At 38.5% G+C, this 14,012-nt stretch overlaps 1 protein-coding gene across 2 annotated transcripts in view; it reads left to right on the forward strand.

The window, feature by feature from the left end:
• The first annotated feature begins 924 nt into the window (after nucleotides 1-924).
• LOC149848438 (protein root UVB sensitive 6-like) overlaps nucleotides 925-14,012 on the forward strand; it is a 32,938-nt gene continuing 19,850 nt past the window's right edge. The window contains exons 1-6 of one of the 2 annotated variants that reach the window (XM_089995443.1): nucleotides 925-1,383; nucleotides 2,787-2,885; nucleotides 3,153-3,296; nucleotides 4,520-4,591; nucleotides 4,675-4,785; nucleotides 10,269-10,388. In XM_089995443.1, coding sequence (XP_089851569.1) covers nucleotides 1,063-1,383; nucleotides 2,787-2,885; nucleotides 3,153-3,296; nucleotides 4,520-4,591; nucleotides 4,675-4,785; nucleotides 10,269-10,388 — 867 coding nt within the window. In that variant the 5' untranslated portion in view covers nucleotides 925-1,062. The remainder of the gene's footprint in view (nucleotides 1,384-2,786; nucleotides 2,886-3,152; nucleotides 3,297-4,519; nucleotides 4,592-4,674; nucleotides 4,786-10,268; nucleotides 10,389-14,012) is intronic. The other variant, XM_089995452.1, reaches the window with a different exon arrangement.

Genomic DNA, 14,012 nt, shown 5'->3' on the forward strand with positions numbered 1-14,012 from the left:
CTTTTTGTGCAAGCCTCACCATGCATCCAATAAACTTACACTAAAAAAATCTATGGGGAAAAACTCATACGAAGTAGAATGTTGCTTATGAGAAGTTTTGATACAATAACTTTGTTTTAATAAAAAGTTTTCTCTTGTGTAACATGAGAAAGCCAGTTGAAAAAAATATTAGTATACTTGGACTAGGGTGAAAACTGTACCTAAAACAAAAAACTTTTGATAGAAAAAAATTCTCCATTTCAAGAGATGAAGATTTTTTATCTATCAAAATCATGACAAAATAGAAAATTGTTCATTTGAAAAAATTTCTAGTACTTAAAATGAATTAAAAAAGTTGCTACTTTTCCTTTTTGAATTGCAATTTTCCCATCATTTCCTCATTTTCAAACGTATCCCTACGTGAAGAAAGCTTTCTTCAAGAAAATTGTCATACCTGAGAAATTTAGTTTTAGAATTTGCTTGTCAAAAATTGTTTTTAGTAGTAGGAAAGGATTCTCCTTCTAAAATCTCTCCAAGAAAATTCATACCAAAGACCAGCCAATGTTCTGGCGATGGAGATTTTTTTTTTGGTGAATCGATGAGAAAATTCCTTCCATTATCGACCACAGGCGGGCCACCGGTTCCATGTGGTCTGTGGTCTCCCTTTCCCACTTAAGAGTAGGCTCAGTTCTGTAAATGGACGCCACCCACAGGTTTCGAACTTATGACATCCGTTTAACTTGGTGACATTAACAGGTCGCTCCTACCAGATGAGCGAGAAGCGCGTAGGAGTTGTTAGTCAGTGTAGGTCACCATATATGTTGGGACGTTGCAAGTTCAAAACCCAATGGTATGTTGTGTAACTGGTAGTGGTCTGCCTAACCTCAGCTTGCCTTAAAAAAAGAAAAGAAAAAAAGTCGCGCGCTATCTCAGCCGCCCGTTCACTCGTTGGCTCCGCCATGGGTGGACAACTGGAGGTGCTGCTGCTGCAGAAACCACGACGAAACCAATGATCCATCTTCCTTCTTCTTCTTCTTCTTCTTACACTGTAATTAAGCCAAACAAGGAAGGAAGCCAGCTGCCATGGCCCCTATCCGGTACAAGCAAGCGACGGCTCAGACGCTCGCGGGCAGCCAGGACGCGAGAATGCTCGTGAGGGAGACGATGCGGCTCAGCGCGAACCTCGCCTCCGCCAACGCGAGCCTCGACGCACCGGAGGCGGCCCTCGTCCGCCCCGAGATGCGGTTGGGACTCGTCGGCGAGGCGAGGCCGGAGACCAGAGTGATTTGTTCTGAGGAATTGGACGGTCGTAGGTGGAACTACGTCGTCGAGGCGGATCCGTTGGGGAGATTCAGCCTTTCGATGCATGCTATCGCTCTCCAGACGCCCAAGAACCCCATCGATGTGATCCCCTTCGCCTTTTTCCTTTTTCGTTCTGCATTTTGCGCTTTTAAGTTTTGGTTTGATATGGAGGATTTTTATGGTCGATCTTGTTGAAGTGCGTTGCTTCCTTGTTGAAATGCGAGGTCACCGACCGGAATTTGTGTTTATTTCTTCGTTTTGATTCTAAAGTTTGCCATCGCTTGTGGATTTTCGGAATTTGTAGGGGTCGATTTTTTCTTCGATGGTTCTAAGTTCGTTTATTCTCCAGAATTTGGAAGTTTGTATGGGTATTGATGTTCAATTTAGTGGCTGTTTTACTTTATATGTGTTTTAACCTTTTGGTGAGAATGTATATCATCTTTTCTTTACTTTTTTTTTTCCATTCATTTGAGCTTCTGAATTTAGCTCAATTGTGCATTTGGAACCATAGTTTGAGGCATTCTCTATGGCATTTTGTGGCATCTTCCTAAATGATTAAATAGCGAGTAGGAAATGGTGCTTTTCTGTGTCTATGTGTGAAATTTGACAAACCCGCGGGTCCAAATCGGTATTGTGGCACATATTGGAAGGTTTAGAGGAATTTTATGATACTATGATAGACATGAGCTTTAAATAAAGTAAGTGGGACTGCTCGAGTGTTTTGCTTTGCTTGTTTTCTTACCAGACACTGCATGAGTTCTTATGCTCTGGTTGTCTTTTTGGGTTTCTAAGAACCAATTTGAAACAAGTAATAAGTCCAATTAGATGTGTGCTCTGAGATTGATACGCCTGTTTCTTCTTAAGGCTCGAGTGACTCTCGTGGACAACCATCAGCCTGAAGAAGTCATTAGGAGCTAATCTTAACATCATTGCATTTGTCAAGGATGGTTTTTCTCTTTCTCGTCTATCTTTGGGCCACTCTAACCACTGATTTCATTACTAATACTGAGTTAGGCTATAGACTAATAAGAGACTCCAAGACAAACATAAATACCAGCACACGTTCATTTATGCATGCATGCATACATACATACATAAATACATGTATATGTACACACACAGAAGTAATGCCTAGATGCATAGAGCAGGGAACATGAAGGCATCCCACATGGTGCAAGGTAAGTAATTTTTATGATGATAACTTTGGGAAATGAAACTTGAGCAGGATTTTCATAATAGAAATATCACAAAACTCTAATTTGAAAAATCATAATATTTGCACAACTGGTGTAAATGAAATGAAAAGCCTCCACCTTGCCTTGAGCCTCAAGCCTGCTCATTTCTTGTGAAAAACCACTTTCCAATTAACTTTGATCCATGCAGCTTGTATGTTTGCTCGTGCAGTACAAAACTTATTGTCCTTGTTATTTTTCTCTGTAGGATCACTCATTTCTTTCTTCTACATAGTGTTTGACGCTGAGAGTTTGTAGTTTCTCTTGTTGCAGGAGCTAGTTTCTTTTGTCAGGTCTTATGTACTACCAGAAGGATTTCCAGATAGTGTCAGCTCCTCCTATGTACCTTACATGAAATGGAGAGCTTTGAAGGTATATTATTACCCATTGTGGAACTTGTGTCTTTGATAGTGATCTTTTCTTGGATATTTACTGAGCTTAGGTATTGGCATCATGTGTTTTTGTGTCAAGCTGCATTTTTCATTGCACTGTTATTTTTCTTTTTGTTTTTGTCTAAAATTTGTTCTAAGTAATCATTTTTGCTTAACTCCTGTGAGGATGACAGTAGGTAAAACCTCCACGCCAAACATAGATAGTGCTTTTCTAAATTTTGTTAATCTCTTCTCTTCTGGTTATCAGCTTGGTGCTAACATACTACATTTTATGAAGCATTTCTTTGGTGGAGCTATGGGTGTTTTTACAACACATTCATTGTTGCATTCGGTTGGCATATCTGGAAATGGAGCTACTTCTGCAGCTATTGCTGTTAACTGGGTTCTCAAGGTAGACTTTTTCAATTTCTGTTGGGTAAACACAGCCTTTTTTACGTTGGTTGTTCCTAACAGCTTTATATATTGATTCCAAACATAAAAATCATCACAAAAGTAGCTACAGTGGTAACTTTTTGGTCCTAGTATGGATGTCCCTGAGATGATGGAAAATGGAGGATACTTAATAGGCACTTAGAAAACAAACAGTTCATCATTCAATGGCATAACTGGAAAAGAAGAGACAGAAAAGAAGGAATTGGACAACAGAGTGCTTGGGATCAGGAGGACTATGATGCATGTAGATTAAAAACTGTCATCCAGAATTATACAATGCATACCAGACCTACCAGATTCTCTAGAACCACCAAGGGATCTGATACTGCCTACTGAAGTTAGAGAAGAGAATAATGTAACTCCTCCAATTACCATTGAGGAGATATATATGCACTTTGCATCTTCCCTGTCAAGCAGCTCCAAACAAAGTACCAGACACAAAAACCAGTCTTGGGGAATGCCATTGGAATCACCAGTCAAGATGCTGAACATTCAAACAAGAGTTCAAGTTCGTCACTGATAGTGTTAGCTAAGAACACTAGATTTCATCCAGTAAAGCACACGGACGGCAATGAGCTCAACCAGAGGAAAAGCAAACACAAGGCTGTGAAAAATAAAAAAATGATCGCACCATCAACTGAAGATTCTAATCAGACTGTGGCTTTATCACAGGGATATGATTATGGCATAAGATTACTTTTTTGTGGAGTTTTAAGGAAGAGGGATAGGGAATGGGAGTTAAAACGTAATATCCATGCGAAATTGAAAACAAGCCAAGATGGGTCCAAAGCAAACAAATAAAACACTCAACATGAAATGATGAACTACAACATCCTTTGAAACACAATCCGGAAACAAAAACTGTTGTAGGTACCTTTGAAAGTCCTAGATGATCCAAATTCATAAACGGAGAGATGCAAAGTTGCTTTGGCTGTAAAATAAAAATTTTAATGCAAACAGCATGTATCGCATTTGGGGGAGATCTAACATATGGAACATCAGGGAATGATTCACTTTCAAAAATTACCATGGCTGGTGTCAGCTCAAAAGTGAGGTTCTTTACGTGCATTCCATGTTTTATTACTTTTTACATATGAAATGTATATGTTTTCTTGGAAATAGTTCCATGGGTTCCATGTTATGTGAACCCTTTTATAAGATTTTTTTTTTTATCTTCTACAGGATGGTGCAGGCCGTTTCGGAAAGATGCTTTTTTCACGTCAAGGAAATAAGTTTGATTATGATCTGAAACAAGTAAATAAGATTTAAATTCTCTTTCTAAGTTGTTTTTTTCCATATTTCTGAAATATTCACTTTGAGGTGTGCATATCTGGCAGCTTCGTTTTGCTGGGGACCTATTGATGGAGTTGGGTGCTGGGATGGAGTTGGCAACTACTGCAGTGCCTCATCTCTTTCTACCATTTGCCTGTGTAGCTAATGTTGCTAAAGTAGGAACTTGTTTTTGCATGTTATTACCTGATGCAATTTATTTTCTATGTTCTTGGATGAAGTTTGTTAAAATAAGTCGACCTCTAAATAAGTCAAGCTCTTAAAGTTTTACTTAAGTCTGTTTTTGGTATTCTCTAAATAATGAGGGACCCATATGTAATTTCTTTCTTATGGCTGATCTCTATTTAAACAAGTAGAGATTAGACCTAATACACGATTTTAGATTTCTCTCTTTACCTCTTTTTCTCTTCTTCATGGTATCAAAGCCATCGACCTTGGGGGGCGTGACTTCGGGGTCTGCGCCAAAGTGTGCGTGAAGGGTACCAGATCGTGTGAAGGGGTATGACTTCTGGGTCTGCGCCAAAGCTTGCGTGAAGGGTACCAGATCGCGTGAAGAGGACTAGACCTAAGGTGTGTTCGATTTTTTTTTTTTGGAAACGAGTGGTATAGATCTGATAACAGATCTGCAGTTTGACAAAAGTCATGACTCAGATCTATAATCAGATCTAAATGTCGAGGTGGAAGTCGGTACAGGTACGGTGCAGTAATGGTGTAGTGAAGTGGGTGGCGATCAGTTTTTTTTTTGTCGTGGGTGTGGGTGACGACCAGACTTGTGTGTGTGTTTTTTTTTTTCGTGAAGAAAAATCTTGTTGTATGTCATGGACCTGCATATTCTTTTGGATCTGATCGTATGTTCAGGTTGTTGTGAAGATTAAAAATCTTATATCGCCATTAATTTTTATGTTCGGGCTGTTGAAAAAAAAAATACCAGGAACTTTTATAGTCATAGATCTGCTTATTTCTTTGGATCTGATCGTATGTTCAGCTGAATATGAAGCTTATATCGTCGTTTGTTTTGGATCTTCTTTTATGTTCTGGCTGTCGAAAAAAACCCCCCCCAGGAACTTTTATAGTCGTAGATCTGCATATTTCTTTGGATCTGATCATATGTTCAGGTGGCTGTGAAGCGTATATCGTCGTTTTGTTTTGGATCGGCATATGGTTTTCTACCTTATGTTCAGTTTGATTCAGATCTGATCACAGATCTGGGTGTTGTGGTGAAGGCCGATCTCTATAGTGGATCGGTTCATGGTGTATCTGGTCATTTACGAACTGTGACAAAGTTTTTTTTGTGTGTGCACGTGGACATCTACTGCAGCAGTGTCACTGGTTGTGGCTTCTTAGTTCGTGTTATTCATTATGGGTGATGCTAAAAAATCTGATTATAAGAATGAAGCTATTGGGGAATATAAAGCCTTTGCCAATCCCTTCTCTTATGGTTCTTCTGTGAAATTAAATGAAACTAACTATGCAAAGTGGTCCAGAACCTTTATGATGTCCGTGTCTGGACATCGTAGAAAACATATTCTATTGGAATCTGAACCTGATGATAAAACAGGAAAATATAATACTTGGGACGAAGATAATGACATTGTTATGTCATGGATCATGAATAACATTGAATCTCATATTGCAGATGGCTTAATTTATTACAATACGGCTAAACAAATGTGGAACACTCTTCGAGATACGTACTCTCAAGAGACCAATGTGAGTCGTATTCTGCAAGTTGAACATGAAATATATAATTTACAACAAAGGTAATCAATCATTGGCCCAGTATTATGCCTCTGTTAAGGCAGCCTTTGAAAGACTGAATGCTCACAGGCCTCTGTGTTGTTCCAAACAGAAGGATCATCAAGAACAGACTATGGTTGCTCGGTTCCTCACAGGTCTATCATCAGAGTTCTCAGTTGCAAAAGTTCAAATGTTGACCGGGTCAGATGTTCCTACTCTCGTTGATGCATACAATCGATTCAGTAGACTTGCCATCTCTCTTCTACAATCTCAACCTGCATCTCAGTCATCTACTTTAGCTGTACCACCTAGTTATGGATGAGGAAATACTATGCATGTTAGAGGCAGAGGTCGTGGAAGAGGTATGGGAGGTAGAGGCAAACTCCAATGTACCTATTATGGAAAATCTGGAGATTTAGAAGACCACTGCTGGGATAAACATGGACAACCAATTTTTTCTCCATTGAAGCCAAATGTTCCAAAAGCTAATGTTACAAAACTAGAGGTGAAGCATGAAACCAATTCTCCTAGTGAATCTATCACTCTTAGCCATGCAGAATATGAAGAGCTTGTTTCTCATCGTCCTTCAAGTTTCTCTTCTCCTATTGCTGATGTGGCCTACTCTACTGGAGACCATCTTTTTCCCCATGATAGTAAGTGGATTATTGACTCTGGTGCATCTAGACATCTAGACATCTATGTGGAAACTCTCAAAATTTTTCAGATCTAAAGGCTATTACTGTACATCGGGGAGTCTCATTAGCTGATGAGAGTTCCTCCCCGGTTCTTGGTCAGGGAAATGTCTCTATATCCTCTTCCTTGCAGTTGAAAAATGTCCTTCATTCCCTCAAAGTTTATTATCAGTGAGTTGCCTTACAAAAGATCTAAATTGTAGAGTGATATTTGATCTTGTGTGTTGTCGTTTTCAGGATTTGCTGACGGGGAAGAAGATTGGTGGAGGCTATGAAGAAAATGAACTCTACTACCTACATCACCCTGTGGTAAACAACTATGTTGCAGTCGATTCTCCCTCAAGTCCTATTCAGTGGCATCGTCGTCTCGGACATCCTTCATTGTCGAAGCTTCGTCGTGTCATTCCTCAAATTCAGTCTACTACATCATTCCAGTGTGAAGCATGTCAGTTGGGCAAGCATCATCAGAGTTCGTTTCCTTCTAGTCAGAGTCAGTCCAGTAATAAGGTCTTTGAACTTCTTCATGCGGATGTATGAGGTCCCAGTAAGATTCCTACCAGGACCCAATGTCGTTATTACCTTGTTATTGTTGATGATTTTTCTAAGTTGTCGTGGGTATTCTTAATAAAAGAAAGATCCAAAGTTCCTAGTATCTTGAAATCATTAGTTATTGAAATAAAAACTCAGTTTGAATCTGTTGTCAAGATTATTCGCACTGATAATGCTCTTGAGTTTAAAACCAACGCTTTATTGCAATTTTATCGAGACCATGGCATTCAACCCCAAACCACTTGTGCCTATACTTCCCAACAAAATGGGGTGGCTGAGTGAAAACACAGGCACCTCCTTGATGTAGCCCGCACCCTTATGATTCAATCCAATGTTCCTGCTTCATATTGGGGTGATGCGGTTATCACAGCTTGTTATTTGATCAACCACATGCCTTCATCATCCGTGGAAGACCAAATTCCTTTGCAAATCCTGTATCCTAATGTACCTCTCTTCTCTCTTTCGCCCAAGGTATTTGGGTGCATTTGTTTTGTGCACAGACTTGGACCTGACCGTGATAAATTAGCCACTCAAGCCACTAAGTGTATGTTTATAGGCTATCCAAAGAATCAAAAGGGGTATCAATGTTATGATCCGATTTCCCGTCGGGAGTATGTCAGTGCAGATGTATCTTTCTTGGAGACTATTCCATATTATTCCAGTACTGGTGCTCAGTTGCAAACCGATCAAGATAACTCCTTTCCTCTTCCTGTTCCTCCTTTTCCTTTGGAATCGGTGCCCCCATTACCGAATCCAACTCCATCTTCATCTCCACCTACCTCACGGTTTCACAATCCTCCATTGGTGTATGCGCGTAGAACTCCACCTCCTCCAAAGCCTCCATCCTCTTCTTCTCCTGAGCTAAGTGTTCCTGATAGCAATGACATTCATGTTGATGATAACAAGGCCGTTCTCGATAGCAGGTGGAAGCAGGCTATGCAAGATGAAATTGACGCTTTACTATCTCATCAGACATGGGACCTTGTTGATCCCCCAGTGGATGCGGACATCATTGGATGCAAATGGATATATACCATTAAGTGCAACTCAGATGGTTCAATTGAAAGATATAAGGACAGGTTATTTGCAAAAGGTTATACTCAGACATATAGTGTTGATTTCTTTGAGACATTTTCTCCTGTTGCGCGGATGGGCACCATTCGTCTTGTTCTCTCGGTAGTTGTTCACCATGGATGGAGTTTGTGTCAACTAGATGTGAAAAATGCTTTCTTATATGGGGATCTGTTTGAGACAGTATACATGCAACAACCTCCTGCGTTCGAGGTTGAGGGGGAGTATCAAAAGGTGTGCAGATTAAGAAAGGCGATATATGGGCTGAAGCAAAGTCCTCGTGCATAGTTTCAAAAGTTGTTTGATGTGATGTCAAAGTTTGGTTTTGATAGGTCAACGTCAGACCACTCATTATTTATTAAGAAAACTAACTCAGGCCTAGTCGTTATGGTGGTATATGTGGATGACATTATCCTTACAGGAGATAACATGAAAGAAATTGCAGCTACAAAGGCTCATCTTCAAAAACATTTTGTTACCAAAGACCTTGGTACACTTAAATACTTTCTGGGCATAGAAGTGGCCAGGAGCAGTGAGGGAGTGGTTTTGTTTCAACGAAAGTATGTGCTTGATCTATTAAAAGAGTCAGGAATGTTGGGAGCTAAACCAGCAAATATTCCCATGGATCACAAAGTTCATTTATTGGATGAGGGGTCAAAACCCGTCGATAGCAGGAGTTATCGCTTGTTGGTAGGGAAGTTACTGTATGTGATAGTGACTAGACCTGATATTGCTGTGGCTGTAAGCAAGATTAGCCAATTCATGGACAAATCGATAGAGATACACTGGAATGCCACAATGATGATACTCAGGTATTTAAAATCTTCCCCTAGAAAAGGATTATTATTCAAAAAGGGGGGTACTCTGAAGGTAGTTGCTTACTCTGATGCTGATTATGCTGGGTCTGTAGAAGATAGAAAATCTACCACAGGATTCTGTGTATTTGTTGGAGGAAACTTAATCTCTTGGAGAAGCAAGAAGCAAACCGTGGTCGCTAGGTTGAGTGCCGAATATGAATATAGGGCTATGGCCCAAACTGCAGTTGAATTGATGTGAGTTCGAACTGTGTTGACTGATTTTCAAGTGAAGGTTTCATCTCCTATGGTGATGATGTGTGATAACAAGGCGGCTACATATATAGCAAATAATCCGGTATTTTATGAGAGGACAAAACATATTGAAGTTGATTGCCACTACATAAGAGATATGGTTCAAGCCAGACATATATCTACCAAGCATGTAATCTCTGAGGATCAAGTTGCAGATATTTTTACAAAGCCTCTTGCCAGGTCCAGTTTCTCAAAATGTTGCGGCAAGCTGAGCATGATTGATATTTATGCTCTAGCTTGAGGGGGAGTGTTAAAATAAGTTGACCTCTAAATAAATTGAGCTCTTAAAGTTTTACTTAAGTCTGTTTTTGGTATTCTCTAAATAATGAGGGACCCATATGTAATTTCTTTCTTATGGCTGATCTCTATTTAAACAAGTAGAGATTAGACCTAATACACGATTTTAGACTTCTCTCTTTACCTCTTTTTCTCTTCTTCAAAGTTTATTAGAGATCATGCATTGCCTAATGTATTTTCTTGCAGAATGCTGCTGCTGTGACATCAACATCAACCAGGGCTCCAATATACAAAGCTTTTGCCAAAGGAGAAAATATTGGTGATGTCACTGCTAAAGGGGAGTGTGTGGGAAATATTGCAGATCTGGTATGCTACCCTATCCTTTTCTCATTTCATGTGGTTGTACATGTAACCCAAATGCTAGCCTGCGTTTTAAGTAATATGTAAGTAACTTTTTGCCAAGCATTGTTCTCTCAAGATAGAAACAAAAGCAAAACCAATGATGGCCTACTTTCCTTGGTACCTTTGGATTGTGGGCTTCACTTTTCAGTAGTTTCTGTTAAGATGTATCTCTCTTTATGTAAATATTTACATATATATATAAAGAGAGATATATATACATAATGTATATATGTATATGTATCTATCTTTATATATATATGCAAATATATTTGTTTTCTTTTTTTCTTGTAAAACCCGCAAGGGTATTTTAGTCATTTCCCTTCCTTTTGCGCATATTCATAATTATGAATATGTTGTAATACTTTTTGTATTTTTACTTTTCTTCCTTTTCTTTTTCTTTTCACTTTTTTATTTCTTTATTTTTTGTTGACTCAAAGTCAACTTGGAGGGGGCTCAACACTAGCTGTTGAGCCTCTCCAACGGTTAGAATTCTAACCGTTGGAGGGGCTCCAACAGCTAGTGGAGCCCCTCCAAGGCTTCTTTTCCTCTTATAAATAGGGGAGTTCCCCCTTTGTAAAACTCACTTCTTGGAGCTTTTGTTCTCCATTCTTCTTAATAAAATTCTTTATATTTTGTATGTCTTTGTGCATTTGAGTTTCTTTATTGTACCTTCGTGTACATTTGTTCTAAGTGTTCTTATGCATTTGTGCACATTGGTGATGTTGTGCTTATCACACACTTTATCTATTTTTTGAGATATTTTCACATGGTATCAGAGCTAGGCTTAAAGGAAAAGAAGATCGTGCTTTATTCTCTATTCGTTGGAGTACCTCGTAAAGCGTGTCATTAAGTTGTGGTGGTTGGAGTGAAGACTCGGTTCTTCATCCTATATTTTAGAAGCTTCCTACATCAAGAAGGGACTCATTTCGCATTGTGGTACACATTTATTTCTCTTTGTATCCTCTCTAATGGGCGAAAAGGATTCACACTTCTCTCTTGGCTTCAAATTAAATGGAACGAATTATCATGTATGGGCCGGGAATATGGAGGCCCATATAAAAGGAAAGGGTCTTTGGGGATATGTTCAAGGAACTATTCCCGAACCTAAAATTACTATCCTTGAGAGAGGGGAGATCAAGGTTCTTGAGGGAGAAGAAAGAGAAAAGGCTTTTGAAGATTACAATAAGAAGCATGAAGAGTGGGAAATGAAAAATTACAAAATACTCTCATGGTTCTTCTCTTCGGTTGAGACCAAAATTAATGCCAACATTCTAAAGTTCAAAAAGGCATATCAAGTATGGGAATATCTTGAAATAATGTATACTTCAAGAGATTTGTCCCATAAATACTATCTCCAAAAGAAGGCTTTAACCCTTCAACAAGGAGAAATGTCCGTTAGAGAGTATTTCGCCGAGTTATCCACTATTTGGGACGAGCTTGCACTCCAAGAACCTAAATGGAGTGGTGAGGCTATTGAATTGAGGGCCAAACAATTAGAAGAAAATCATTTCTTTAACTTTTTAAATAGGCTTAGACCCGAGTTTGAACAAACTAGATCCTCTCTCTTATCTTCTTTCTCTTCTCCTCCATTAGAAGATGTGCTTACAAAATTAAGTGGAGAAGAAACTAGATTGGGAATGAATAAAACCAATCTAAGTGTGTTGGCCGTTCCCTCTAAAGATGAGGATGAGGGTGCTTATGCCGTCTCAAGACCAGGAAATAATGTTAAAACCTATAAACCCCCTCATTTTAACAAAAATCAAGGAGGAAGAGAAAATGGTGGGCATTATGGAAGAAGAGATTATAGTAAGATCATATGCCATTTTTGCAAAGAACCGGGTCACATTAAACCGGTATGCCCTAAATGGAAGAAGATGGTGGCTATGTCTACTACTTTCCAATCAACTAAGGAGGAAGGTCCATCAACTTCCAACCATGCTACTTTGTCTCTCAATCAAATCATGGAAGCTCTTCAACCACTCCTCAAAGGATCCGTTTTCGGAGCCGCCATGACCACCTTCTCTCCTCCCGGTAAGACTCTTTGGCTCTTAGACTCGGGTGCATCCTTTCATATGACTCCAAATGTTTTTGCACTTTCTAAATACTCAAAAAATTTGTCACCCTCTTTTGTCTCCACCGCGGATGGGGCTTCTCTTGAAATAAAAGGAATTGGTGATTTTGAAAGACAAGGTTTTTCTATTCCTAAAGTTAGATTTATACCAAAACTAAATTTAAATTTGCTTTCTGTCTCTCAACTATCGGATCATGGGTGTGATATCAAATTCTCATCAAATAAATGTTGGATACAGGATCGCCGGTCCGAGAAGTTGATTGGGGAAGGCTCTAGGAAGGGAGATCTTTATCTCATGGAATTTCTTCAAATTCCAAAAACCTCTTTTTGTAATGTTGTCCAACATAAAGATATAAATGTTTGGCATAAACGCCTTGGGCATCCAAATATTGTCAAGCTTTCTTATTTACATTTTGCTAAAACCTTATGTAAAGACAATTTCAATTATAATGATTATATTCTTGGTAAAATGAGAAGCTTACCTTTTGGACAAAGAACTATGTTTTCAACTAAGCCTTTCGAAATTGTGCATTCGGATGTTTGGGGACCGGCACCCATTGTGTCTAAGGGAGGTTTTTCGTATTATGTTATTTATGTGGATGATTTCTCAAGGTATAGTTGGATATACTTCCTCAAACATAAACATGAGGTTTTCTCTACTTTTAAGGTTTTTCACATGTTAATACAAAATCAATTCAATAGTAAATTACAAATTCTTAGAACCGATTCTGGGGGAGAATATCTCTCAAATGATTTCAAAAGTTATATTGAAAATAATGGGATTGTTCATCAAAGGTCTTGTCCCAAAACTCTTCAACAAAATGGGTTGGCCGAACGAAAACATAGACACATAATTGAAACTACAAGAACTTTGCTAATTTCTAAAAAAATTCCAAAAAGATTTTGGGCCGAAGCGGCTCTTGCATCGGTTTATCTCATCAACCGACTTCCTTCCAAAAACTTGAATCAAATATCTCCATATGAAATCTTGTATAAAAAAGAACTCGATTACAATAGGTTAAGAATTTTTGGTTGTAAATGTTTTGTTCTCACCGATAAGAATGATAATTTATCTCCCAAAGCTATTCCTTGTGCATTTTTGGGATATTCGGAAACCCAAAAAGGTTTTAGGTGTTATGATATTAAAAATGATAAACTATATGTTTCAAGAAATGTAACCTTTTTAGAAAACATAAGTGGGTTTGAAGAACACAAAACTCATGAAGATAATGCCGATTACTTTTTTTTGTTTGAACTATTATCTAGAAATGAAGATTTTTTTAGCGATGATGAATTAAATGAGAATGAGGATATAAGTGAAAGTATTCCTCAAACCATTCATGATGAAGAAGAAATGATAAATGAACCAATTACCTATACACATAGACCTATACACATAGAGATAAAAGCACTTTTAGAAGTGCAATAGAGAAATATAGTGACCTTAGTGGATCTTCCAATCACTCTCGAAGAACTGAAAGACCTAGGAAAAATCCTTCTAGATTTATATCCTATGA

Source organism: Nuphar pumila, chromosome 1, assembly GCF_984573655.1.
Source record: "Nuphar pumila chromosome 1, dmNupPumi1.hap1.1, whole genome shotgun sequence".
Taxonomy (NCBI): domain Eukaryota; kingdom Viridiplantae; phylum Streptophyta; class Magnoliopsida; order Nymphaeales; family Nymphaeaceae; genus Nuphar; species Nuphar pumila.